We start from the raw sequence: 26,684 nt of genomic DNA, 5'->3' as shown, positions 1-26,684 counted from the left end.
TGGACCTTTCTGCCTGGTTCTCTTTCTTAAGGCCTGTTTTAGAGTTAAAACCTAGTTTTTCAGGTTAAAAAGAACACTAGGTTAGAACTATGTAGGGGTGTGGCATTTAGATTTAATAGTTAAATGTAGAGGATAGAAGACCTGAAAAAGTTGTATTGAAAACCAGGTTTTACAAATTACTGGACAACAAAAGCATAAAAAAAACCCCAAATTGGCAAATAAGATGAATCTCAAACACAGAGAGAAAACATAGAGCACGCAATGAAAACCTGACGGAGGCTACAGCAAAAACACACTAAAGTAAACACACAAAATGAGGGAAAAGTAATAAGAGATGGTGAACTTAGACACGAACAATGGTGGGAAAAGAGCAAAGGAGGAAAATAAGAAACAAAGAAAACCACAGGAGGATCTAAACTACAAAACCAAAAGAAAGAAAAGACCTGGACCAAACTCACACAGGCAATGATAACCAGACATAAGGCAGCACAGAAGGTACTTAAAAAATAAACAATTGAGAATTACAACTAAAGATTAAAATAAAAAAATAATTAAAGAAGCAACATTCAAAAACACAAACGAATAAATAACAGAACCATGAATTATACAAAGACCATGGCACTGATTGGCAGTTTCTTCACTGACACTGATTTCAGTGAAGGTCATCACAAAGATAGCCAACCAAAAAGCCTGTGTGTGCCCCTCCCCCTACACACAGAGTGGAGCAGGCAGAGGAGGACTTCCTTGGAGGACTTGTATGACTGGCTGTGGAGATAGGTGAGCCACAAAGTGCCTCATTGGGAAATTGGTGCATGCTTTCAGGTGTAAATGCCATGCTGAGGAAGGTAGCCGTGGCAGCCGCATCCAAGCCCCATGTGGAGATAAGACAGAACGGAGAGCACTTCTACATCAAGACTTCAACCACAGTGCGCACCACGGAGATCAACTTCTGTATTGGCGAAGAGTTTAATGAGGAGACAGTGGATGGCAGAAAGTGTAAGGTAAGTGAATTGACCTGTCAAAATTTGAACTCTGAAATGTACCTATGCTGAAGCTATGGATGCTGGGGGGGAAACAAACAAACTGCAAAGCCTTAAAAGTGGCAGGAAGTAGTAAAAAAAAATGAGACATTAGTGTGACAGACAGAGATAAACAACCCTCACATCTGTGCTAACAGCCAGGTGAAGCCAAAGTGATGAAATACAGGAAACTCATTAAAATTATGCTTTTCGACAGAGTTTGGCCACTTGGGAAACGGAAAGCAAGATTTACAGCAAACAGACTCTTCTGAGCGGGAACGGCCCAAAGACCTTCTGGAGCCGAGAACTCAAAGGGGATGAACTGATATTGGTGAGTAATTTGTAAGTTTATACTCTAACTAGAAATGTGGCGACAGTGTGTGCAGCTGTAGAGTATAGGGAATGCATTATACTATGGGCATTTGTCTTTTTTGAGATGATCACATTTGTTTTTCACTGTAGAAGAAAATTAAATTTCTGTGAAATTGTGGCTCCCAAACTTTCACCGTCAAGAAGGATTATCAACATCGGAGGCTGAAATCCCTCAGCAGATTAATGAACAGATGTTTGGATGTATTGCAAAGTGGGACGGGGTGTCAGATTTGGAAGTCTTTATTCACATGGGTGCTTTAAAAATCAAAACCACAGTTCAAATAGTTCAGCAAAGCATTTTTCTTAAAGGAGTAGTTTTTTCACAAGAGTTAGAAGGTTAATATTTACCTCTATCACAGACTGTATATGAAAATGCAGTTGTAAAAAACTAAGTACATTCTTGCTGCTTTCATAGGATTTTGGAGGGAAAGTAGCAGTCAGATTCTGCTAATCAAATGAGCATGACTGGCTAAATATTAGCAAGTGTGAGCACTTCTATGAAAGCAGAAATTTGGCATTATGGTTTTTGTATTGCTTTTGCATGAAAGGGTTGCCAGGTGAAAGCCTCTTCTCTCTTCTGGAACAATGTCCATTGGACAAATAAAAAAAGTGGAGTTGTTTGGCCATGATCCACAGCGCCACATTTGGTAAAACTCAAACCCTCAAAAACTCATAAACACACTTAACTGTCAAGCACAGTGGTGGAGGGGTGATGATCTGGGCACCTTATAGTCCCAGAGTGGACCATGAACTCCTCTCTGTACCAAAGTATTCTAGAGTCAAAGAGGATATGAGGTGGCCAGACTTTACCTTTGGTCCTTTTTGATACCATGCTGTATATAATTGGCTTTTGCGTTGATTAGAGTAAACAAATCATCCAAAGCTGTTAGCTCTGACTTTGGGGACTACCAAAAAGTCCAACAGATCAATCTGTTAATAGTAAAAACAATCAGTAGCTCTATTATGAAAATCAGTATATACAGTTAACAATAGTATCAATCTTTTTATTCAGCTCTCAGAAAGTAGTCATTTTCCACAGAAAAACAGAGCAGAAGCCCAAACCGAGCAGATGGTCAAGGGAGTTCAGAAATGGGTGGTGACACCAGATGTGCAATTTTTTTACCAGTTTTCTAAAATACTGTGTAGTTCATGGGAAATGTCTTTAACCTTTTAAGCCCCAACGCCCCCTGATACGGGGGCAAAAGGCAGGAGATCAGGTAGGCTTGGGGCTTAAGAGGTTAAGCTCCCATGGTTAGTTGGAGAAACCATCCATTCCTCATTTTCCCTTTAGAAGGGTGTGTCTTTAAGACATCCCATTATAATGATGCATGACTAATGATGTATGTGCATCAAGGACAAAACAAAAGCCACCCAGAACGGTTTACCTAAAACCAAAACTGTTCTTTTCTTCTTCCTTTCAGATAGATACAAATAATCATATACTCATATACTCAAATATCACATACTTACTGTATATTTCAAAGGGGCAAATTAAGATTTCACTGCCATACATTCTATCAGAAACACTTCTCCCTCCCGTCCCTGGCAATCTGAAATCACTAACACAAAGCAGTTTTCCTGTAAACATCTGGTCCTGGGGTTTATTGGCCAGATGGACAACAAAGCTGTGTCCAGTTTGGCTTTGATGGAGAGCTCCTCTTTACTGGCTGTGACTCTGCAGAGAGGCAATCATGAAAACCTTTGAGATGGCCTGCTATTTGGATTGAATGCAGGTTTTCAAAGGCGTAACAAAAAGCTTTGAACAGGCCAAGTCTGTTTTTATTCAAGATGAGGGCGTGCATGTCTGTCCACGTTGGATTGATGGACTGTAACCTAATAGGCATGTGGGAATGAATCACTGGAGAAAAATGTGATTTTTCAAAGAAAAGATCATGACTTTATGTGTGATACCGGTGGGAAGGGGGAGGTCAGACAGATTCCCTGCTGTTAGTAACTTAAGCAAAACGCCTACATATTTCATCTCAGCTAATGGATTGTTTAGATGTGAAGATCTGATGTTGGAGCAGATAATAATGAGAGATAAAACAGACTGTAAAATAAAACCTACAATATGAATTGGGCTATGAGCTCAGTGGCTGTAACCACACAGTCATTACCCTGAGAAACATTATAGATAAATCTACAATATGAATACAGGCAGAATTGTCCATATAAGGTATGCTCTCCCAATTATACTGAGTCTCAGTATATTGTGAATGCACATTTGTTCTGCCTACAGCTACAGCTTTGGAAACACAGGGATTACTTGTACACACATGGGCAGAACAGAAGTCGATCCCATTTAAAGGTGTGTATATTTCTGGGCGTTTTAAAGGGAACGATAAAGACAAATATTGAACAAATGGCGCTAAATTCAGTGTAGCTGCTTCAAAGCAGCCTTTAGAGTCTATAGTTAAATAATTATGAAACAATCCAGCTCCTGCTTTGCACACTCACGTAATTTCCTCAAGGGCCAGCGGTCTGGGGTACAGCTGCAGAGGACTGTTTAGTCAAGAAATCAATGAGTTTGAAGCAATAACATTGCATTTTGGCTTTGCCCCGTGAGGCTGTCATTTCTGTCAGACAAATCTTCCTTACATCTGGTGGCTCCAGCTTCCTTAATGTGAATATTTACTTTTGTGTCAGCAATGATTCTCTTTCACTTTTGGAGTATTTGCCAGACGGAAAGAGATTTGAAGACATCACATCAATAAGAAGCAGATCAATCAGACATTGTAAATATTTCATGCTTTTAATCCTTCACGTCCATTTATTTTCCTTTCATCTCATTGAATTCATTAAATTAACACTTGAGCCTTTTTTTTAAATTTCTTTTTTCCAAATAAGGGAAAAGGTCAAAACCCTCCTCTGCTGCCCATCAGAAAACATGAAGCTCATTTTGTGGACAACTAAAAGCAACCACATCCCATCTTGTACTTCACAGAGGATTGATCCTTTTAGTGTAAACACACAAAATACCCCAACAACATACACATGAGGCTGACTTAAAGCACCGTGCAGCAGATGAGGAAATGAGGCTCTAGGCGAGAGATGGATGAAAGTGGAGCTTAATGAAGACTCCATGTGGTGGCTCATTGCGTTTACTGTCATCTAATATGAGTGGACTATAATCAGGGTAGTCTAGTGTAAAATGCAGATGGGGAAAAATGCTCAAAAATGGAAAAGGTCTTTTACTGGTGTGAGGAACCTCACGTATGTCCTCTTATTTCACTTCAAAGCCAATAAATATTGATTAGGAAAGATGAATAGAGTCTTGCATCGACTCATTTGTGATGGTTTAGGAGCTGGGAGAAACTGCAAGGCTGTCTGGTGGGGGGTTCCGGATCTGTATGTGTCCTCATGTGGGTTAATTGGTCTCATTGATCACGCTGTGGAGAAGTGCCAATGAACCCCGGTGTTACCTCCATTAATGTCTCCCTCGGCATCACGCCACGCGCCAGATGGAGTCGCCTCGGCTTCATTTTTCACAGCTCTGCTTCTTCGCCGTCCTGCCACACAGCTTTGCCTGGGATATTGATGATGTGTAGCGCTGCAGTTGGCCATAATGCTACGCCCCAGGGACTCCCATAAATCACTGGGCTTTGTCACGCACAGGCACACGCCCCTACAGCCAATATCAACCGCCCCAACGCCCACCCTCTATTCTGATATCAGTGTTTGTGCATCTGTCTCTTTTAGCAAAATATCAAAATAAAAATGATGCCATAGATGTGCGGCAGAGGATGAGCACTTTGACGATGAAATATAGTTACTACACAATACGCGGCTAAGAGTAAAAGAGAAAAGAAATAATAATCAAACAACACTTCACCGAAGTGACTTACACCTGCCTGACATTAGAGTACATTGATTAGAAGACAGGGTTTTCTTTCCAGTAATGAGCCACACTGATAGAGAAAGCTGAAGGTCCTGTCATATTACACTGCACTTTCATTCAGATACAGTTATGAAGAAGGGCTTTATTTGCTGTTTTTTTTAGATGATAAGTGGGCTGTAAAAAGCACCGTGTATTAAAGAAGAGCTGAAAGATGCGGTTTTATTTTGATGTGTCCTCAAATTTAGAAACAAAATCTAATTTTGCTTTTTAAATCTTGTTTCAGATCTTTGGAGCCGATGATGTGATCTGCACACGGATCTACGTACGCGCATAGGAGAGGACCACGATTGTCCAAATTCAAAGTTCGCTCAGCAAATAGTCTGTCAGTGTGAGAAATTGCCAGTAATCCGTTTTCAATAGCATCTTACATTTTTGTCATGTCTCTATCTTAGCAGGATATTAGACGTTAGTTCTACCGCCATTTTTTGTATATATTTTTTGTTTTTAGCGAAGTGAACGTTCAGTGTGATTTCTTTTATACAAAAAAAGAGCGGCAGCAGTAGGCCACACAGTAAATACTACAGGGAAAACGTAATGAAGAACTTGCTAGTGTCAAAACTTTCCCTCAATAAATTTTTTAAAACAATATTCAAGGAGCACACTGAATTCTTGGGGGGCATAATTTAGTCAGTAATTGCTTTAAAAGCAAGGTCAGCATGAACACCCTCGGGTTCTGTGGATGAGAGTCGCTTTAGACAGAGAATATATACTCACGACCACTTCATTAGGTACACCTTGCTAGTGTGCTCAAAAAAAATATACAATAAAATACTCCCATCACACCACCAGCAACAGCCTGACTTGTTGATAGGAGGCAGAATGGAGCCATGCTTTCACGTTATTTACAATGGATTCCAACCCAGCCATTGAAACTCATCCGACCAGGCGACGTTTTTCCCCAATCTTTTATTGTCTAGTTTTGACAAGCTCATGCAAATTTTTGCCTCAGGTCCTCTTCTGGAAGGCAGCAGTAACTAACCACTTGTTACAGCAAAAGGTATGCAGAACAGCATCTCTGAATGCACAACACATTCAGCCTTGAAGTAGATGGGCTACAGCAGCAGAAGACCACACTGGGAATCACCCCCATCAGCTTGTAGCAGCCGCTCACTGGAGATTTTTTATCAGACCATTCTCTAAAAAGCTCAGATGCTTCCCAGTAGGTCAGTTTCAGAAATGGATCAGCCCAAAGATGCTCAATTTGCCCGTGTCTACATTCCTTAACACACTGAGATGCTGTCATGTCATACTTAAATTAATAAATAGCTCATTATGTGCGCCTAATAACCCAGTGATGGTAAATCAACTATCTAAAAGTAACTAACAGGCTTTTATGGCAAAAGTGAACCCAGAATGAAGGATAGGATTAAACATAAGTGACAATGCCAGAAATGAAAAAGGACACCGTGAACTGAACTTCTGTCTACTCAAAGGATAGTTTAATGCCAAAACACCATACTAACAATCATGTACAACATCATAAAAGAGAAGAGACATATTAAACGCAGTACAAACAATGTCTTAATGTACAATCAGCTCCCCGGGGCTTCCTGTGGTATTCTATATTAAACACAGTAATATATAAACTGTTCCAAGATTGTCTGCAGCTGGTTAGGTTACTGACCACTGCTTTTAATGGAGCTAAGGAAAGTGTCAAAGGGTGTCATGTTGCCAGGCAGCTTCTTCTCTGGACCTCCATCCTGCTTATGTAATGATCCACGTGAAAAGTATTAACAATGAAGAACTGAATGTGTTGAAGTTTATATTAAGAATATGTATATTTCTAATGTGAAACATGCTTTCCAGCATTTAATGTGATAGATATCCATCTTCCATCTAACCTCACCTACATTATCTACAGGGCCAATTCCAATTTTATTAAACTGCTGAGAGGAAAAGGCAAAATGCGTAGTTTACATCCCTCTTTTAAGGGCATACAACATTCACATTTGTACTTCAGCCACAAATACAAACAGACAAACTGTGACTGAAGGAATTATTGCTTTTTCCTTGCTCCTTAATCTGTACACAAGTCACACAGCTGACAGTCTCATACTATACATCAGTCAGTGTTTGTCATTAGCACTTACCTTACACAAGAAAAAAAAAAAAAGATATAGTCTTCATAGGTGGCAAAACATCACTGAACCTGTCTTACAGATTCTAACCATTTTGCTTAAATACACAAAAAGCAGACAGTACTGATGAGACTTCAGTACTATATACATACAGTATACTGAACTTAAAAAAAATATATATATATATATAAAAAAAAAAAAGGACAAATTGTTGCTCAGCTACATTCAATCATCTTAAAACCACGAGTGATGTCTGAAGACTAAAAGGTAGAAATACACAGAACTGATCCAATCATGTAGAAACAAAGACTTCAGAGATCACATGTTCAGCAGAACATGAGCCTTTGGTTTAAAAAAAAAAAAAAAAAAAAAAGGTAAAATTTTGTATTTCTTAATAAAAAAATTTATTCAATTTCCAGCTAAAGACTGATTACTGTGCGCTCTGATGTACGCTACACCTCAGTGACATCTGTTTTAAAAAAAAAAGAACAAAAAACCCAAAAAACTACTTTTATAAACATATTTACACAAAGTGTTTGGGCAGTCATAAGTTATTGTACTCGATACACAATGCTGGAAATAATGCCGAGCATCTACCCAGCAATCACTATAGATGTTTTTTTTTTTTAATATATAGAGTGCACCATTGCACCTTTACCACCAAAAGGGAGAACATTCACAGGCTATACAAGTTTACAGCAGGAACCCATATTAAGTTCCACGTCCACACACTTTAACAGAGGTAACTTGAACTTGTTTTTGCTACCTAAAGACAGAAGCTGAGGTCGTTTTGTTTTTATCTTCTGTAAAATGATAAGTTGCTCCTTATCAAACACTTTTCACTGTTAAGCTGCTGAGTTTTAGTTAGGAAAACCTTTACACTGAATTGCACCATGAAAACAGATGCTCTGAGTGTTTTTCCTCTGTATAGTCATTTCATGTAAAAATTTGCCTTTAACATTATAAATTGCTGCCCCCCACTCAAATATACTGACAGCAAATTTTGAAAAAAAAAAAAGTTCCATATTACATCTGCTGCAGAGTTTGCAGCATACGCTTTACAGACAAATTCCTGCAACAGGTGCAAAAAAAAAAAAAAAAAAAAAAAAGAAAAAGAAAAGAAAAAAGGAAAACTTAGATCCGGTTTGGATTATGGATTGAAAAACCCTCACAAAAAGTTTGGCAACTGAATCCAGTAACGGCAGCTCTGAGAATTCATCCTTGGCAGCTTGTTGTGTGGACACGTTAACAGCCAGTTTGCTGAGACACAAGTATTACGGTGTTTTGTACTTCACCCGGTACTTGTTAATGTTGAGATAATGGAGCACCTCAGGGCTGCAAGTCGTGGTGCAGGCCAACAGGCCTTCTTGTCCATCTCCCATGAACCACTTGCGGCTTTCAGCAGCCATGTCACTGGTCACGTGCTCCTTGGCCCAAGTATCCAGCCAAGCATGAAAGCGTCTGTGCAGGCGTGTGTTCACAAGCTGGTGGGACTGAAAGAGATAACAGGAACACGGCACAAAGGAACGTCACAAACTGTGTGTACATGAACTGCAAGGGCTGTCCTATAGCCAAAACCGATTGTGGATGTTCTGTCAGCGATATAGGGGGGAAAGAAAAAAAAACAAGAAAGACAAAAAAAAAAAAAAAAAGAGAAATGCGAAAGTTGCCAAATGTACTTGGGCGTCTTGCCCAAGTAAAGTCTGGGGGAAACAGCTATGTCTCAAAAGACTATAAAAATTATTATTTTCATATTATTCTCATCCATCGACAATTGGATACAAATCAAGTGAACGTTATCCTGTATGAGAAAAATGTGGAGTACATCATAGTATGACACATACGTTTTATAAGACTGATCTAAATTAAAACAAATAAAATAAATGAAAAATATCTTTGTACTTCTAGCCATCACAAAAAACTGCTGCATGACCACACAGGCAAATTTAAATACTTGTGGTTGTTTTATGATTACTTACCATACAATTCTAACACTGAAGCTTATTGGACAAGGCTAAAACAACATGGCAAACACATGCCTCTTAATTTTCGTCCTTACCTGATGAGCCCGTGTGAGCGCTGTGTGCCTGTACATGTAATCTTCTGACTTGCAGACATAAACCATCTTGTAGGAGTTCAGCTTGAACATGCACTCCATCTTCAGCTCGCTGCTGCCGTCCTGCGACTTGTCCGAGGAGCCTTTGGTCATTCTCTCCTGTTGCAGCTGCTCCCAACCTCTCTGGCACTTCCTTATCCGTCTCAAATTCCTAAAGGCCAAAAAAGATCGAGAGCCATGAATAATACTGACCGACGCTACAGAAAATTTCTTGATTACACCACACATCAGAAGAATACATCACTTTTTTTTTTTTTCCTTTTTAAAAACACAAGGAAATATCCAATTTCACTTGAGAAAGTTTTATGGTACGATTTTGTGCTTGACAGTACTTACTGGTCAATTTTAAAGCCTAAGATGTAAGGTCAGAGACGATACACGTACACAAATTTAAGAACAGTATTTCCAAATTTGAGAGGACTGTCCCTTTAAAAGAATTGTAGTTTTTTTAAACCCATGCAATCCAACTCACCAAGAACCAGCGATAATTAGTTAGGGAGTCAAATCATTCGTGGGAAATGTGGATCTATAAGAGCAGCAGAGGCAGCGGTCATTTCTCTGTACAGTGCACTTCCATTGCACAGCCACATTTTTCCAAATCTTAATATGCTTGGCAAACAATTGGATTCATCCCGATTTTGTGCAGGCAATTTTCTTTTCTTTTCTTTTTTAAAAAAAAATGCAATTATTCACCCCACCTGAATGAAAGGTTTAAATGTGTACTTACCACAGAGGGTAAAGGTGAGCGAAGACTGAAACCATGAAGCATTTTTTGCATTCAGGGCTCCACTTAAAAGACATGACAGTGAGGCCAATTTCAAGTAAAAACGGTCACATCACAAACACTAAAAAAGGAAACTGCTGCCTGACCAGATACCAAATCCAAAAAATATGAGCAGAGGGTATTTCAATGTCTTTGACCAGAGTGTCATGAAAATGAGATGAAGACCCAACAGAAGTGAAAATTGATTTTTTCTTTTTTGAGTGAGGAAAGGCCAATTATTACTATTATTATTATTTTTTAAATCTCTTGTGCTGCTGATCTCTCATAGATTTGATGAAAGAAAAAAGAAGACATGATGTGGGTGAGCCCACTGAGGAAATCATAGTCAGATTTATGCAATGGGTTAAAAAAGAGAAAACTCAAGAGCTTTTTTTTTTTTTTTTTTTTGCCTTTTTAAGAAGTTGTTTGATACGTATATGGTAATGGACAGCCATCTCAAAGTAACGAGAAGAAAACAAAACCAAAAACACAAAAAACACCAAAAAAAGATGCTTCAAAAGATGTTCATGTGCAACACTCAGCCTTCACGCCTTCATGCACAGCTCTGAGGTGTCAGGAAAGAAATACACCAACATATGAGCATACAATTTAGACAATCATTTTATTTACAAACCCTACTCCTCTGTACAAGTGCTGCAGATAATGTGCTTAACCAGAGTTAAAAAACAAACAAAAAAACCAAACAGAAAACCTAAGATCACTAATCTCTTTCAAACCAGGAAAAAAAAAAAAAAATCTCACTGACAACAAAAAGTTGTAACGTGAGTGCACTGCTTCCCCTGAAAATTGTTACAAACATAACACTGGGTATAACAGTTGTGAACAAGTGAACATTTGAACATTTACAGTTTCAAACAGTGATTAAGTCACATACAGGACCTTTGATCTGAATACAATCACAAAGGGCATGATAAGGAAACCATGACGTCCCTTCTCTTCTTTTAACAAAAGTTTCTCTCAATCTGTTTTTGTCAAAACATCGTAGGAAAATAAAAAGGGAACAAATCCTTGTTTTGCCTTAAGCTTTTGCATTTATCGACTTCTATTCGTGCGTCACATAATCATTCATCACTTCAGTTCAATACAATGTGAATAATCGAACTAATGATTCTTCTTCTTTTAGCACTCTAAGGGGAAAAAAGTTCAAAACCCACAATCAAGCCAAAAACCATCTATAAAAACTTTACTTACTATAAATAAAATTCCCATTAAAAGGAATCAATAAATAAATAAATTCACTTTAAAAAGAAAGAAAGAAAAAAGATGATCGTGTAAAGTGCTTCCATGTGAGGCAGAGGTCACAAAACAAACTGAAGAAGTTAAATTTACGGCCAGTGAGATTCTTAGCAGGCGGACATTCAGGCACCGCGAGCACAACTAATAACTCCTCAAACTTCCTCTTACAAAAAACAGGCAGCACGCTCACATCCACACAGTTTCCTCTTTTTTTTTTTTTCTCAATTAGCTTTCAAAGTCAGGCTTGTGCTGAGGTGCCTCTGTTTCTATCTTGACAAAAATGACTTGTGTTTGGCAGCTGGTTTGGCTCGGCAACAGTTGAGTGGCTGCTCAGCTGACTAGAGCCTCGCCTCGGGACAGAAGCTTAAAGTGTGCAGACAAGAGGGAGACATGGCTGGAGCCTCACCTGGGGAGGAACACGGGCTTTTGGGCCAGATGCTCACGCAGCTCTGGGGATGAGGAATCTGAGTTCAGGTACCTGCCTACGTAGTCTGACCACTTCTGTGGAGGACAGAGCAGAACAGCAACCAACCATGTAAATAACAAAGACATACATTTAGGTTCTGTATGAAAGCAGGTTGGAGGTTATAGCCTTTAATTCTGGACCATGTGACACTCCTCAGAGTGTCGGAGGGTTTAAAATCATAGGTGCACAAATTAATAGCCAACACTAGTTTGCAGAGGTACATGTGTATGTAAACCACCAAGTACAAGGAATTTATAATACAGGAATATGATTAAAAAGTTTAAAACCAAGATGACTAGTGCTTGACTATTTATTAAATCGTAATATCAAACTATTACCTGATAACTAGTGCTATACTAAAAATTCTTGAAGGGCAAAACATATTAAGAGATACACGAAGCAATGCCACCCCAGCATCACATATACTACATGTCTACTTAATAAACTGCTGTGTGCATGAATTGCATTTTGTGAGTCTTACTTCTGCCTCTGCAGGCTCATCAGAGTTTTCCTCTTCTGTATCCAGGAGCTCTACTGCCAGACTGACAGAGGCTTGGTTCTTCACAAACATCATCTGGATAAAACCAGACAACACACACAGAATTAGAAAAAAATACTTATTGAGGGAGAAAAACAAAATAAAGTCAGCCTGTTTTAAAATATAATTATTCATTTCCGTGCTGTTTTGTACCTTGAAGCAGTTCTCATCCGGCATAAGCTGTTCTGCTTTGCGCTGGTATCCCCCCTCTGCGGTGGCCCTCGATGCCTGTGTGGGCAGTGTGCCCCCCGTGGCTTTATTGGAACTCTCGCTCAGATACAGGTCCGTCACACGCACAGACACATCATCAGTGACAAGGTGCTGGAGCTGTAAGAGTAGGTTAGTATGCAACGGGTGTGTCCACATCAGCATGTAGAATCAAAACAGCAGCACCTTCAGTGACTATAGATGCGTACATTTGGTCATCGACTAGAGGCATTACTGAGTTTTGACGTGAGGAGCATGTCTATTTTATTTTCCCCCTTTTTCTTCTCCAAATTTAAGAACGAGCCTACAGCTCGCGATGCCACTCTAAGGTTAAAAATGTATTTTTTCTTAAGACTTTGTACCTTGAAGACGAGCAAATAAACAAATTGGTAAACAAATAGATGAATTAAAATGAGAAAATCTTAAAATGTGCTGACCTGCCGGACAATGCTTTGGATGAGTTTATCCATGGTGAAGGCAACGTAGGCATGGACAGTAAACATCTCCCTCAGGGAGTCCTCATACTGAGCCGGCTCCATGTTTCCATCCAAAAGATTGCGAACCATTTCCAAAAATACTGAGTAGTAGTCCTCCACATCAACATCCACTGCAGACAGAAAACACACACACAGTGAGTAATACATGGAGGAATTGAGGAGTATGACGCACCATGACTGAGAGGGTTCATAGCAAAACGTAACAGTTAAAAAGCCAGTTTCTCACTTACTTGGCTCCTTCATCTTCAGCTGGATGGCTGGATTTTCGTTTTTCTCCCTTTTGAACCCCAACACTTCTCTTTCCCACTCTCGTTCACGAGCATCCTCTTCGATCTGTTTCTCAGCTTGCCCGTAAATTCGTAGCAAACGAGAACAGAGGATGTAGTGAAGACGAAGGAAGACATACCAGTAGTTGTTCACGTAGAACAAGTTGTAGGCATCGTCAGTTCCCCGGAGCTTCTGAGCTGCCGTGTTGCTGAACAGGAGCTTGGACTTGGTTGGGCTTCTGCCTGGCAGGCCATTGTGTTTCTTGCTGTCATCTTGATCCATCTCCGTGTCTTCGTCCTCTTCTTCCTCCTCCTCCACATCAGAGAGCTCACCTCGCTGTGCAAACAGCAGGTCGGGGATGAAGTGGTGGACTATCTGTTTGATCTTGCACTTGTCTTCTTTCTGGATGCCGACCTGTCTTTTGACGTGGTGAATGATGAGGGAAGCGGCATCCTCGAGGATCTGGCTGTCGTCGTAGGTCAGAGTCATGTGTGGGCCATTCGGTGGCGGTGTAGCAGACTCCTCTGATGCCCGCTCCTGGCGCTACAGGACAAATACAGGAGCATTTTAGACTGTAATATTTTACGAAACTTACAGTTTAGCAAAATACATTAAAACCATTTACCTGTTGATTTTTATTTACAATTAGAGAATCATAATATATAACAAAGTGGAGCATTATTGTTTGATTCAAGGATAACTGCAGCCATAAACTTAGAATCAGTCTAGATTTATTCTGCATTTATAAATATCAAATAACAAATAAATAATATTGTTTAAAAACAATTTACTTACTTCATCATATAACATCTCAATTTCATTGAGCAAGGTCTTTGAGCGTAATACTTTGGTGTCATTCTGCTTGAAGTTAATGCCTTGATGGTCAAGTGACTTCAGGTAATACTTTTCATTCTGCTCCCGCCAGATTTTGTTGAAGCCCCTTTGGGCTTCTCTCCACTCCTCATCCTTTATTTTTAATCTGAAAACAGAAGAAACAGATGTTATAAAACTGTAAAGGTGTGAGCTGAGGAGGACACACTAAAATCTAACTGTTACCTTTTTAGAACTATGGGGACGGACACAGCAGGGTTCTTCTTGAGTCCTTCAATGATGTCTTGAGCTTTGTCCCCATATATCCGCTGGATGGCTTTGCGGTGAATGACCTCTGAGGAGCCACCCATTGTGTTGTCCAGCTTGAAGCGTAGCTGCTCTTCCGCTGACATACGAGAGAGCCGTCGCTGCACTGTCTCGAGGGCTCGGATTGTGGCAAGGTTGGTCTCCAACACAATATCCAGCTACAAAAGGAACAATCACATTCAAATGAATAATTTCAACAGAACCAGATTTTGAAATGGGCACCTGGACAATTCATGTGGTGTGAGATCTTTTCCTGTGATTTTTTGACTCCTGAGCAAATCGCATCACACAGACATTTATGTAAAAGATACATATTATGTAAAAGAACCTCCATTATTCCATCTTCTTAACCTCTTCTACATCCAAGGGTCTTATTTTCATTTGGAGCGTGGGTGGACTGAGTATCTCTTACCTCAAAGCGCTCATCTTCACATCTGTAAATGTGTTCCTCATATTGTGTCTTCTTGGAGCTCACAAATGTGGAGTCCTCAGACCATGAAGGAAATGACACCCATGTGTCATTCAAAACCTGCAACAGGATGTTACACCATGCAGTGAAAACACATTATTGTGACTCTAAATATGAGATGCATTTCATATTTATGTAGCAGTAAAATAAAAACGCATGAAACTTAATCTAGTTAAAAATGTCTTGATTTTGTGGTGAAACACTGGGTTCAATAACATCAGTTGATCAAAGAAGTCACTCATTATCTAAATTTAAATGGCTAGTTACAGCCAAAAACAGTTCATGTAGTTTATAAAATTAAAAATATGTTTTTCAGTAAGCAGATCATATCCTAACTTATTATCTAGACACTTAAACATAATAAGGTAACATTAAATGTAGCCAAACAGTTCAATGATCGCCAACACTTCCACCAACTCACTGATCGACTAAGAACAAGTTTGCTGGCATCTGCTGTCTGCTCAAGCCATATTTAACTACAGGTACCATCTGAACTTTACATCAGTTTCTGCTCCAGAGGACGCTGTGTGGGCCAAATACATTTGTTGTTGTACCTGGTGGCCCGAGGACAAAGGATAAAATGTACACTGTAAGACAAATACCTTTATTAAACCGAATTCCTTTAACGACTCACCTCTCTGCACAGCGGTGTTCTTCCTGTGCATTTGGGCTGCTGGAAGCTCTTTGGCAGCGCTCTATAGCTGGACCCCAGCTTCTTGCAGGAAGAGTAGTCGATTTCCATGGCGATATCCTCTGTGGCACGGTCCTTGGGTAAACTCTCTGCATGGCTCGACTCTCCGTGACTGGACTCTCAGTAGCCCAAGAAGTTTTTAAACCATGTAAAAAGCTCGGGGAATTTTCTGTCAGTCATGCCACAACATATGTGAAATACAGAGTTATTGGTGCAGTTAGGGTTTAAAAGTTAGCAACATATTTCAAACAAATGCAGGTGGTTTACTGGTTTACATTTGTGTGATTAAAGTTTCATAATGTTATGTTATGTATCAAAACAGTGTTTGATTTCAACTCAAATCTGACTTATTGGCAAGAAGAAGAAGAAGAAGAAGAAGATAAAAACTCAAGAATTACGTACTGAACCAGTCAGTTACAAAATTGGACCACAGGTATGCCCCATTCAGTACCTAAAAACTGTATGTTTAAACTCACCCAAGAAATGGGATAACTAACTGGACCAGCTCAGTGCGTGAAATGACTTCCTGGTTGAAGATGTGCAAGCAGCGTAGGAAGTTGTCATATGCCTCAGAGCTTCGAAGAGCCTTCTTTACCTGTTAAAGTGTTTGCAGCCATGACAAATAAAGCAAAATGAGATTTAGGCTACGTCCACACGTACCCGGGTATTTTTGAAAACGCAGATTTTTCTATGCGTTTGCACCTTTCGTCCACATGTAAACTGCGTTTTCGGTCACTGAAAACGGAGATTTCTAAAAACGCCTGGCGGGGTGGATATTTTTGAAAACTCAGTTTTTGCATTTACGTGTGGACGAGAAAAACGGAGAAAACGCAGCGTCAAAGGTGTGCGCCTTTTGTGACGTCACACTTTGCGCCACGTTATTGTTTCGGTGAAAGGAATTTCTACAATACTGTTACTTGTACTCTCTGCAGTGTTTAAATGCTTACATATACACACACAGTTACTGTCCCTCCACACATAGGACTGGGTTCTGCTTCTATGCCCCATCTTAGTTTACTATTTCCCACCGAGGCTTCTAGACTTCTGATTGGCCAACATTTCTACACTGTTAGGAATATATCGCCACCTGTTGCTTTGGCATGTTCCTAGCAGCATTTTTCTTCATTTCTTCGTTTATGTGTGGATGGGATCATTTTTTTAAAACGAAAACGGAAAATCTCTGTTTTCAAAAATACCCGTGTACGTGTGGACGTAGCCTTATTTTCATCACAGATCAGTGCAAGTCTTTATACCAACACTCAAAATGACAATACTGACCTTCTCGAAGAACATCGTTTCAGTGCTGGTGCTGTGTTTGCTCACGTCACTCATGCCATGGTCCTTCCCTGTTATTTTAGGTTTCTTCTGCAATGGTGTAAAGAGATGTTGACTGTTGGAGGCCCTCATATCTCTGAGTCTTGGGTAGATTTTACTAACCCTAATTGCCAGTTTGTCTGATGAACTTGGGTTGTACTACTAACACAATCTAATAAACATGTTCTGTAGTAAATCCTCTTTTTATGAAACTACAGATGTTTTGCTTTTGTCAAAACTGTCTGGGGGCTGATATCTGGAGTCAATGTATTGCCCATACTTCTTAATTGTAGGCTGTCACTGATTGAAACAAAAAAGGCCTGTTTCACCCTACATGTAATGCATACAAAATATATGAAATATTACCTTTCTGGTTTAAAGTACAAACAGCTGAATATATGCAGAGTCAGAGAGTAGATGGTTACATACCTTGACAGGTGGTGTGGTACCCACGCCTGAGGGTCTCCTGATTGGAAGGCCGTTCTGGCTCAGTCTCTGTTTGTTGTTCAGGAAGTGTCTCTTTACTGTGCCACCATGATCATTACGGACCGACTCGGCCCTGTCTGGTGTTGTTTTGCTCAGTAGCTAAAAAAAGGGCAATACACATGATCTCAACAAAGCAAGACAACAAAATTAACAGTATGCAAAGAGAATTATGTAATAGGGCTCGCAAAATCGCTAGCCCGACGTCCCGGAGCTAGCGATATCTCCGGTCGGGCGACCAAAATCTATCTCAGCCCCGCCCGTCGGGCTATATGATAACCCGACGGGCGGGGCTGAGATAGATTTTGGTCGCCCGACCGGAGATATCGCTAGCTCCGGGACGTCAGGCTAGCGATTTTGCGAGCCCTGTGTAAATACCATTGATTCGATTAAGTGAACCAGTGCTTTTCCTTCCAAGCTCTATTTTTATGCTTCAGTTCTACCCGAGTAGTGATGTGTGATTCTGAGCTAAAAATAATGCATCATGCACTGGGCCTCTGTGCACCTATTGTGTGACTCAAGCCCTTTAGCACCAGCTCCTCAAACCAACTCTCTTCTGCTTGTTTTGCACAAACACTGTAAAAACAAAAGAAAACTGTAAACATACTGAAAAGCAGTTCTGTGGAGTTGAAGCTGATTGTAGTTACTAAGAGCTCATAAGTCCTTTAGCAGCTTTCTGTCAGAAATGTGCCTCCTGAAAGCAGGAAGCCAAATGCAAGAATAGCATATAACAGCTAATGAGTTTTCAGAATAAAACACTATCTGCACTGTAAGAAATCTTATGAAGGACAGAACAAAACCTTGCAACAACCCAGACCTGAGCTTAGTGAATTCCCTACGCTCGAAACAGTATTCGGGAATATCTTTGGAAGCACGGATGCACTGTCCAGATCTTTAAAGACCTGGAGAATCCACACCAAGGTGCACCAAAGCTGATCTGCCAACACATGGTGGCCCAACACAATACTACAATACTTTATGCTGGTTTCTCTTTTAACTGGGCACCCATTTGTAAATCAATGGGTGCCCAAGCCTATACAAGCCTTAGTGTTTATCGGTTTGGCTAGAAGGTTCTATATTTATTTATTATCATATCCAATGCAAACAAGTGGTTTTAAGGAAAAGATCAAAAGACAGACAGTTACAAGGATCCAGTAACTCCTAGTCATACCACGTATATTTGCAGGGACGTTTAATAAAATAATTGACCGTGATGTCTGGAGACTCACCACTGAGCTGTTGGCATCAGGCAGGAACTGCCCGAACTCTGAGAGCAGGTCCTCTTGGTTCTTGAAAAGTCTTGCAACTTGAGTGTAAACCTCCTGCTCAGTCAGTGCTGGGGTGTAGTTTCCTCCAGCTTCTTTAGCATTTCGCTGTTCCTTCTAAAAAAATATATTTTTATAAATATACAAGGTATGATATAATTAAAATTTACTTTCACGTTTATTTTTGCAGTTGCATATATCTTATAATATCTTAATAACAGTTTAATGCTGTGTATATTTCCTTGCCTGGTATGTGTGCAGGATTTCCAGGAAAGCTTTGTAGATGTCTGGCTGACCTTGGAAGCGGTTTTTGATCTTGTTGACATAATTTATAGCATGGTTGAACTCCACGGGTTGGTTGTTTTGGATAGGTGGCCCACTGGATGGTGTGCTGCTGACAGGAGTGTGGGACTGAACTGAAGGAGAGCGGGGCGAGGCGTAAGATGGGATAGATGGATTGGGTTGGCTGGTGGGTGTATGGGCTGGAGACTGAATTGGCTGTTTAGAAGAACAACAAGTGAAAAAGGTCATTTAATGCATCTGTCATACTAGATGTAAACAAATAAAGAACATCGTTATCTACCTTGCTGGTTTTATTTGGAGCAGGCTGGGCAGGGATAAGTGGTTGGGTGGTAGTAGTGAGTGAGCCAGCCTGTGGCAGACTCTGGTGCTGGTGGTGGCTGGGGGCAGGCTGGCTGGGTGTTCCACTTGCAGGGATGTTCTGAACAGAAACACCGTGTGGTGTGATGTAGTGGATCTGATTTGGCGTGGTCACATTGACTAGATCGTTGGTTTGAACTTCAATCTTGTATCCAGGTGGCAAGAAAGTATTGAAACCCATGATGAGGTCTGGGTGGCCCTTGAAAAGCTGAGACACACGGTTGATGACTCCAGGAGTGTCAATGCTGTAGTAACAGAACAAGTTTTGGTACTTTAGTTTCTGAAACACTGTTATTTGGGTTCATAGAGATCACTTAGGTGTCATGGTAAAATATACGTTTTTCTTATCAGATGTTAAGAAAAACTGGCAATAAAACAAAAACTCACCTCTGCGACTTGAACTCTTTCATGATATCAAGGAAGTCATTATAAACTTGAGGTTGATTCCCAAACTGCAGTTTTACTTGATCCAAATAAGACAAGGCATCTTCAACCTACAAAAAGAGAATGGAGAAGATTGTCAGATGATCACCACCAAAATGGCAAGACAGGGCAAAAGCAGAGAACTTGTCCCGCTGGTGCTCAGAAAACAACCTGAAGCTGAACATCTTTAAAACAAAAGAGCTCATAATGGACTTCAGGAGGCACGGACAGGTCCACTCCTTTGTTATTATAAATGGAAAATGGGTGGAATCTGTCTCCACCTTCAGGTTTCTGGGCACCCACATCTCCAATGACCTCATCAGGACCCACAACACCAACGCCTGGGTAAAGAAGGCCCAACAGCGGCTGTCCTGAGGATGAATAATCTGGACTAGAAACGGCTGCTGACCTTCTACCGCTCCTCAGTGGAGAGCGTGCTCTCCTACTGCCTGAGTGTTTTGTACGCATGGGCCACTACTGAGAACAGTAAGGCTGTGGAGAGGGTAATTAACACTCTATGCCACCCCTGGAGGTCATCTCCAGAGCCTCCTGTCTCAGAAAAACCAGGGCCATCACAGCTGACCCCTTGGACCCCGCCCACCACCTGTTTGACCCTCTGCCCAGTGGTCGGTGCCTCAAGACAATCAGGTCCCACACCTCCAGACCCACTAACAGGCCCCCGCCTCACCAATCTGAGACATGGTCTGAGTAACCGTCAACACTCAGGCCACTCACACATGGACCCTATATTTCACTCACATGTACTGTACCAATGTACCTGCACATGTGATGTGACAATAAAAGTGATTTGATTTGATTCAGATCGAGTCCTTTCTTTGCACTACCTCCAGTCACTTTGCTCTCCATTGTGTGCCCTTCTATTGTTTTGTACATATTCCTCTAGTTTGACTCTTCTGTTTGCTATTCATTCCTGATATCGTTGCTATGTATATTTTTTTATCCTGCAAAGTTGGCATTGGAGCACCCATTATTTATTGTACAGTAGGGCTGCCACGATTAGTCGACTAGTCACGATTACGTCGACTATCAAAATCGTCGACAACTGATTTAATAGTCGACGCGTCGTTTGAAGCTTTGTAAGATCCCAAAAGACGCAGGAATAAGTAGTAGGATTTAAGAGTGTAATAACGGATTTAAACAGAAAATGGCAGCACTGCATGTACAAGGATGCCAGCTGCCGTTAAACCCCGAAGAAGAAGAAGCTGTGTCCCAGAATTCATAGCGCGGCCCTGCTCAGTTTCCAACAATGGCGGCAGCTAGTTAGTTTTAATATTACTCTTATTATTCTTTCTGGGTCACAAAATAAACGTTTAACATATTTTTAGGCGAGAATGTAGCTGTGTAAACCTCAAATATCTGCTCAGTTTATCAAGACACCACATATTTTCAAAAGCACTCCGACGTTTTCGGAGACATCTGTTACACACCAGCGCGATAGCTAGCCGGAGGCAAGGCTCACTAGAGCCGGTGAGAACACCGGACTCCCGGCAAATTGTTTTCAAACCTACCGCCGTCTTTTGCTACTCAGGTTAAACATGATATATAAGTCACTTAGATAACTTAAAATGTTATTGTTTGGCTTTTGTTTTAGTATTTTATTTGTTCCTGAGTAAATCGGTTTGGCTGAGATTAAAGTTATAGTTTTTAAACACAGCTGAATAAACGTCAAGCAGACAACTGATTATCAGAAGTGTGAGATGCTCGAGAATATACTCCGTTGTCCTGTTAGATTTAAGATAGCAAGGAGCAGACAGCTGAGTTTATTAAACTTTACCTAAACAATCTGCAGATTTCATTAAAATTTAATAAAATATCTTATCTTTATTTTTAGTTAGCACATACCTTAAACACTTAAAGCTGTAAGCTAATGATAGTTATATAAGAGCAGATGCATGCCGGTGCAATAAGCTGTACATTTTACGTCCAGCGGATGCATGATCTGATTAGTCGACTAATTGCAAAAATAATCGGTGACTAGTCGACTATCAAAATAATCATTTGTGGCAGCCCTATTGTACAGGTACAATGAAAATATAAGGGCTACTCTATTCTAAAATGGCAAAATCATATAAAGCTGCTCTACTACACCAAAAACGTAATGATTGACTAAATTAACTAAACATTAACTTTAAATATAATTCCATTGAAAACAAAAATCAATTGAAAAGAAGTGCCCTGACTAGGCTTTGTTTTCTGCAACAGCTGATTTTCACTGGACCGAAAAATACACTGGGATATATGATAACAAGGTGGCAAAAGACTTATGTGTCCCAGAAGACCCGAACAGAAGACTCAATATTGACTCAACTGTGCAGATCTGTTACCTGCTGTGCATCGCCCAATGTGGTCTAGGTATATGACTTCAAAGGTGTAGAGAGAAAGGTCGCTGCAGGCAATTTTTAATAATCCTTTAACAGCTTCACCTTCAAAAATATTGTGAATTTTTAGCTCCATGTCTATAATCTCTCATCTTGCTGTATTAACCAGGGACTTTGAGCTTTTAGAGAGGGGGGAAAAATGCTCACTGGTGAAAAGGGAAGTGGTGCACTTGATTATAAGGGAGAGGGAGAGAGAGAAAAGATGTCCATATAGCAAAAATGAATGTTAAAAGTAATTGTTTCATCTGATTTCTTTTAAACTGCTGGAAGCCACAGCGGTAATTAATTTGGCATTAAAATCCGACTAATCGCCCAACCCTATAAGTTGATAAGTAGAAAAGGTTTAGGATGTTGATGAAAAGCCATATATAACAAGCATGCCAGCTTCAAGACTATTTCCCTTTTTTGCCGTTGTCTATTGGACTTTGTTCACCTCTAACGAAGGGTGAACAATGTGTATGTATCTGAATGCCTCCTGTGTAGAAAGATGAAGCTTGTTGCTGCTCTACAAAACACACTATCCTTTCAGCATGCAGACACAATGTAATTTTAAAGGCATTCGCTTTTTGCCTTTGTGCACTTGGGGTGAACAGCTGTTTTGGTTTATTCTGGTCCTCATGTTTTCATATATGTGGTGATGTACAGATACCTTCAGCCGCTGAAACTGCTGCTGTCCTGTGGCTGAAGGCATGGGTGCAGGTGGATGAACATGACCTTGGACCACTGCAGGGCCCTGTGACGGCACTGCTAGAGCGTGTGAGTGAGGACCAACGTGTGGTGCTGTATTGTTGTGTCCATGCCCATGTCCACTTGTGCTCTGAGGCATTGCAGAAACCTTTGAGGAACAAATAGATATTTTATATAATATAGACATTTAGACAAGATTAACCATGTCACTAGCAGTATTGTAAATATTACAGATTACATTGTTGCAAAATAAAGGAAAAGAAAATCAAATCAAAATGACACCTACTTCTTAAACACATTGTTAAATAATATAATATATATAATATAAACACTTCTTCAGGTATCTGTGCAGATTTATCATACCTGGTAGCCCTGGGGAAGAGAGTACTGGATGCTGGTCGATGGCTGCATCTTGTCTGCAGGTGCCTCTATTACAGTAGGGGCCGGGGCAAGGGCCCGGTGCTGGAAGTTTTCTGTAATTCCTTGTATTTGAGGTTGGCGTAATAGCTGCTGCTGAGGCGCAAGTATTGGTTCCTGGTCCTCCACACGCCTCTTCATTATATACACATAGTCAAAAGGGCTAGAGGGGGGTAAACAACGATGGACAATTTACACGCTGTTAGCATTTGCCAATTTTTTTTAAACACACCCACATTTTATGTGTGTGTGTGTGTGTGTGTGTGTGTGTGTGTGTGTGTGTGTGTGTGTGTGTATATATATATATATACACACACACACACATACATACACACACACTTTTAAGCAATAATAATTGCACAAATCATCATGCAAAGACAACTGTTTAAACAAATTCAGGGCTGGTCAGCCTCTCACCTTTAACATGCAACTTACAAATGGAAACTGCAACATGCTGATTAGCATTTTTCTCTCTGGCTAGCTGATTGATTTAGACAGTGATCTCCAAAGCGGTCTAACATACCACTGCATGTGATTAAATAGATAATAAACTGGCCTGCATTGTTTTAACAGTGACAACAACAGTAAGTACTCATTCATTCACAATGGTCAAATTAAATTTGAGTTTCACTATAAACAACTCAAGCAAAACTTTTCTCACAAGCGTCACACAGATAGGTAATGGCAACAAATATTAGGACAATTGTTGCAAAGTGGCTTAAGAGCTGGGCTTTAAGCAGTGGCTTCCAAACAACACTCCTTTGGCATAATTAAGCTCCGAATGTGACACCAATCTGCTTTGCTTCATTGTGCTTCCTCAGTGTACACAGAGGCTTTACAGGACTTAAGCTAGAGAGGTTAAACCCAATGATATTTGGTGGTCTTCTGAGAGAACTAACAGTGGTGTGAAAACACACCTTCTTTGACAGATATAGTCTGTGTACATTTTTTGGCTGAATAATCCTGATTTAACTGATAGACAGATTAATTCATCAACCATTACAGTGACATATTTTAATTAACTTGAATAATTCTGTATTTATTTATTACTGAGTTATTATAATAAAAACAAATGCAGATACCAACGCACTCCACCATAAAAGTAGTAGTAGAAAAAAACAAAACAAAGCTATGAGCAAAAGTGATTATTTAAGGTTGTCCGTAAATAGACATGCCATCATGTTCAGCAGACTGACTGTGGCGGCTGGCTAGGGACCGTCTTTCAAAAGACATTAAGACAGAGTGACGCTGCCAGAGCTGTCATTGAGTCGACTCAGTGAGACAAATGATAATGATAACGTTCAATGCACATGTATTATGTGCATTTTTTTTTCTCCTGTAATATTTTTTTATAACACAAATACAAACCTATTGGTTATGCCATTCATTCTCCTGTAAGCATTCGTCGCATGTAAGACTTTAAGCATATGCGAACACCGCCGATGACTAGACTTGAAGTTAATATTTTTACGTTTTATTTGTATATTTTACAACTTAAAAAATACACGGGGGTGTGGAAAAAACACGTTTGAGAAAACGTAACAAGTTAAACTTGTAGCTGCAAGCACAGCGCCCACCATGAGTGTACAGTAAAGAAATTTATCGACGGTTCCTAAGCAAACGTCACCGCATTTGCTAAGAGGAGAGGAGACATTGTGCCTCACTGCCGCGCACAACCAATTTCGGAAAACACGGTGACTGAGCGTACGGTCTTCATTCGCCGAGATCGTGTCTGTAGCGTATCCAGCTTCAGAATTTCTATGCCGAAGCGCTGCGCAAATACGGCAGATAGTAAATTGTGTCGAAACTGATTAAGTAGGACTAAAAGAAACTTGAAATTTCGCCGACAGTCAACGTTTTGCAGGCATGTAGGCGCTGTCTCTCTCTTGCTGGCTGTAGCCCTGCCGTATCCCCTCCCCCTCTCTCCCAAACACCGAGCTTGTAAGGCTATCGGTTTTCGGTGAGCTGACCGCTTTCGCTAGTCAGATGGCTGACGTTGACTTCAGTTCTAGCTTCAAAGTTATGTGGAAAGCAAGTTACCCTCTGCTTCGTGCAGACTGACAGTTAAATGTTAGAGAAAAAACCGGAACATATCAGTTTGTCACAGCCGGGTCTTCGTTAACAGCCCTCAGTAAACGGGAGTCTAAGTAAAACATTAGACGAGCAAAACATACTGGCTACCTGACGTTACCCTTGCCGTTGGGTAGAAGACGTCGAAAAGAAAACAGCCATGCCTAATCGCATCAGATAACGCGGCAACACAGTCGGTGGCTTAGTTTGTAGCGTACGGGGTACCGGTACAATTGGGGCAGTTGAATTAAGTTTCATGGTCAGTAATTAATTTGGCTATGCTAGGTGGTTAGCTCAAGAAGAACACCAGCTAGCCAACAAGCTAACACTTCGCACAGCTAATGCAAATGTCGCATAAACGGCAAGTTAAGCTAGAAGTTGCAAAAATGATTTTTTTTCCTCCCAGCCAAAACTACTTATCTGTCAGTTACGTTACTTTGACATCACCCCGATCCAGCAATAAAAATCAGTTGTAGCAAGAACAAACTGTGATCAAAAATACATGTTGTCAGGTTAGCCTGTAAGCTAGTTCATGGTCGCCGCTCTTAGATTGCTAACCTAACCAGCGACTTGGTTCCACTGACTTGTCGACACTGCAAGTTAACGCAACCGCAAATAAACTCCCACACTATTCTGCTATAACACTAAACTACACCAGCAACAGAAAGTAATCCGCGTTGGCTCACTATTTGGAGACTAGACAAGGTTATTTAGTAGCTAACTGATTGCTATGTTAGCACAACAACCAACCCCCCTCATCACTACAGACTCTCCGGCTAGCCAGCTAACACCACTTTAACTTACCTCGGGGAACCGCCACCAGCAACAACTTGACCCACCAGTGGAAGGGATCTCGACCAACACGCCGCTACTCGTGCATTCACCCGACGGTGAAAAAAAGCGAAGTTTTAAGAAGTAGCCGTAATTGGAAATGTGGAAAATCAAACTGGCCGTAGTGGCTACGTCGCTAACAACAGTGTGTGTGTGAAGCGGTGTTCCTTGAACATAGAGGTGTGTCTATTGGGAAGGGCGGGCTGGTCTCCTCCCAGTTTGAACCGGGATTGGTCAGCACTACAGAATGAAAACAAATACAGTTAAGGCTGTGGGCCAGGCCTGTACCATACCTTTGGTTAAAGGCGTCTATGGTCATGCCAAGTGCAGGGTCATCAGCATGCCATGGACGGCAGCATG

General features: G+C 40.6%; 2 protein-coding genes across 2 annotated transcripts in view; one reads left to right on the top strand and one right to left on the bottom strand.

Annotated features, from left to right (window-relative positions):
* The window catches only part of LOC120742216 (cellular retinoic acid-binding protein 1), an 8,883-nt gene extending 1,342 nt beyond the window's left edge, over positions 1-7,541 (top strand). The window contains exons 2-4 of the mRNA XM_040045392.1: positions 823-1,001; positions 1,237-1,350; positions 5,513-7,541. Of these exons, the coding sequence (XP_039901326.1) occupies positions 823-1,001; positions 1,237-1,350; positions 5,513-5,563 (344 nt within the window). The 3' untranslated portion in view covers positions 5,564-7,541. The remainder of the gene's footprint in view (positions 1-822; positions 1,002-1,236; positions 1,351-5,512) is intronic.
* Positions 6,710-26,684, bottom strand: LOC120742212 (paired amphipathic helix protein Sin3a-like). Its single transcript, XM_040045382.1, is given in 21 exon segments — positions 6,710-8,860; positions 9,427-9,634; positions 11,910-12,004; positions 12,451-12,543; positions 12,661-12,834; positions 13,152-13,321; positions 13,442-14,021; positions 14,274-14,457; positions 14,535-14,773; positions 15,028-15,144; positions 15,719-15,944; positions 16,252-16,370; positions 17,054-17,140; positions 17,519-17,674; positions 18,802-18,954; positions 19,084-19,335; positions 19,421-19,742; positions 19,885-19,991; positions 22,969-23,154; positions 23,370-23,586; positions 26,298-26,684. Coding segments are annotated over 20 exon segments (3,882 nt in total). The 5' UTR covers positions 23,565-23,586; positions 26,298-26,684; the 3' UTR covers positions 6,710-8,641.

The sequence above is a fragment of the Simochromis diagramma genome, unplaced genomic scaffold (genome assembly GCF_900408965.1).
Source record: "Simochromis diagramma unplaced genomic scaffold, fSimDia1.1 OVJJ01000079.1, whole genome shotgun sequence".
In the NCBI taxonomy this organism is placed as follows: domain Eukaryota; kingdom Metazoa; phylum Chordata; class Actinopteri; order Cichliformes; family Cichlidae; genus Simochromis; species Simochromis diagramma.
The sequence above is the reverse complement of the archived record's forward strand: the minus strand, read 5'-3'. Positions and strand labels throughout refer to the sequence as shown.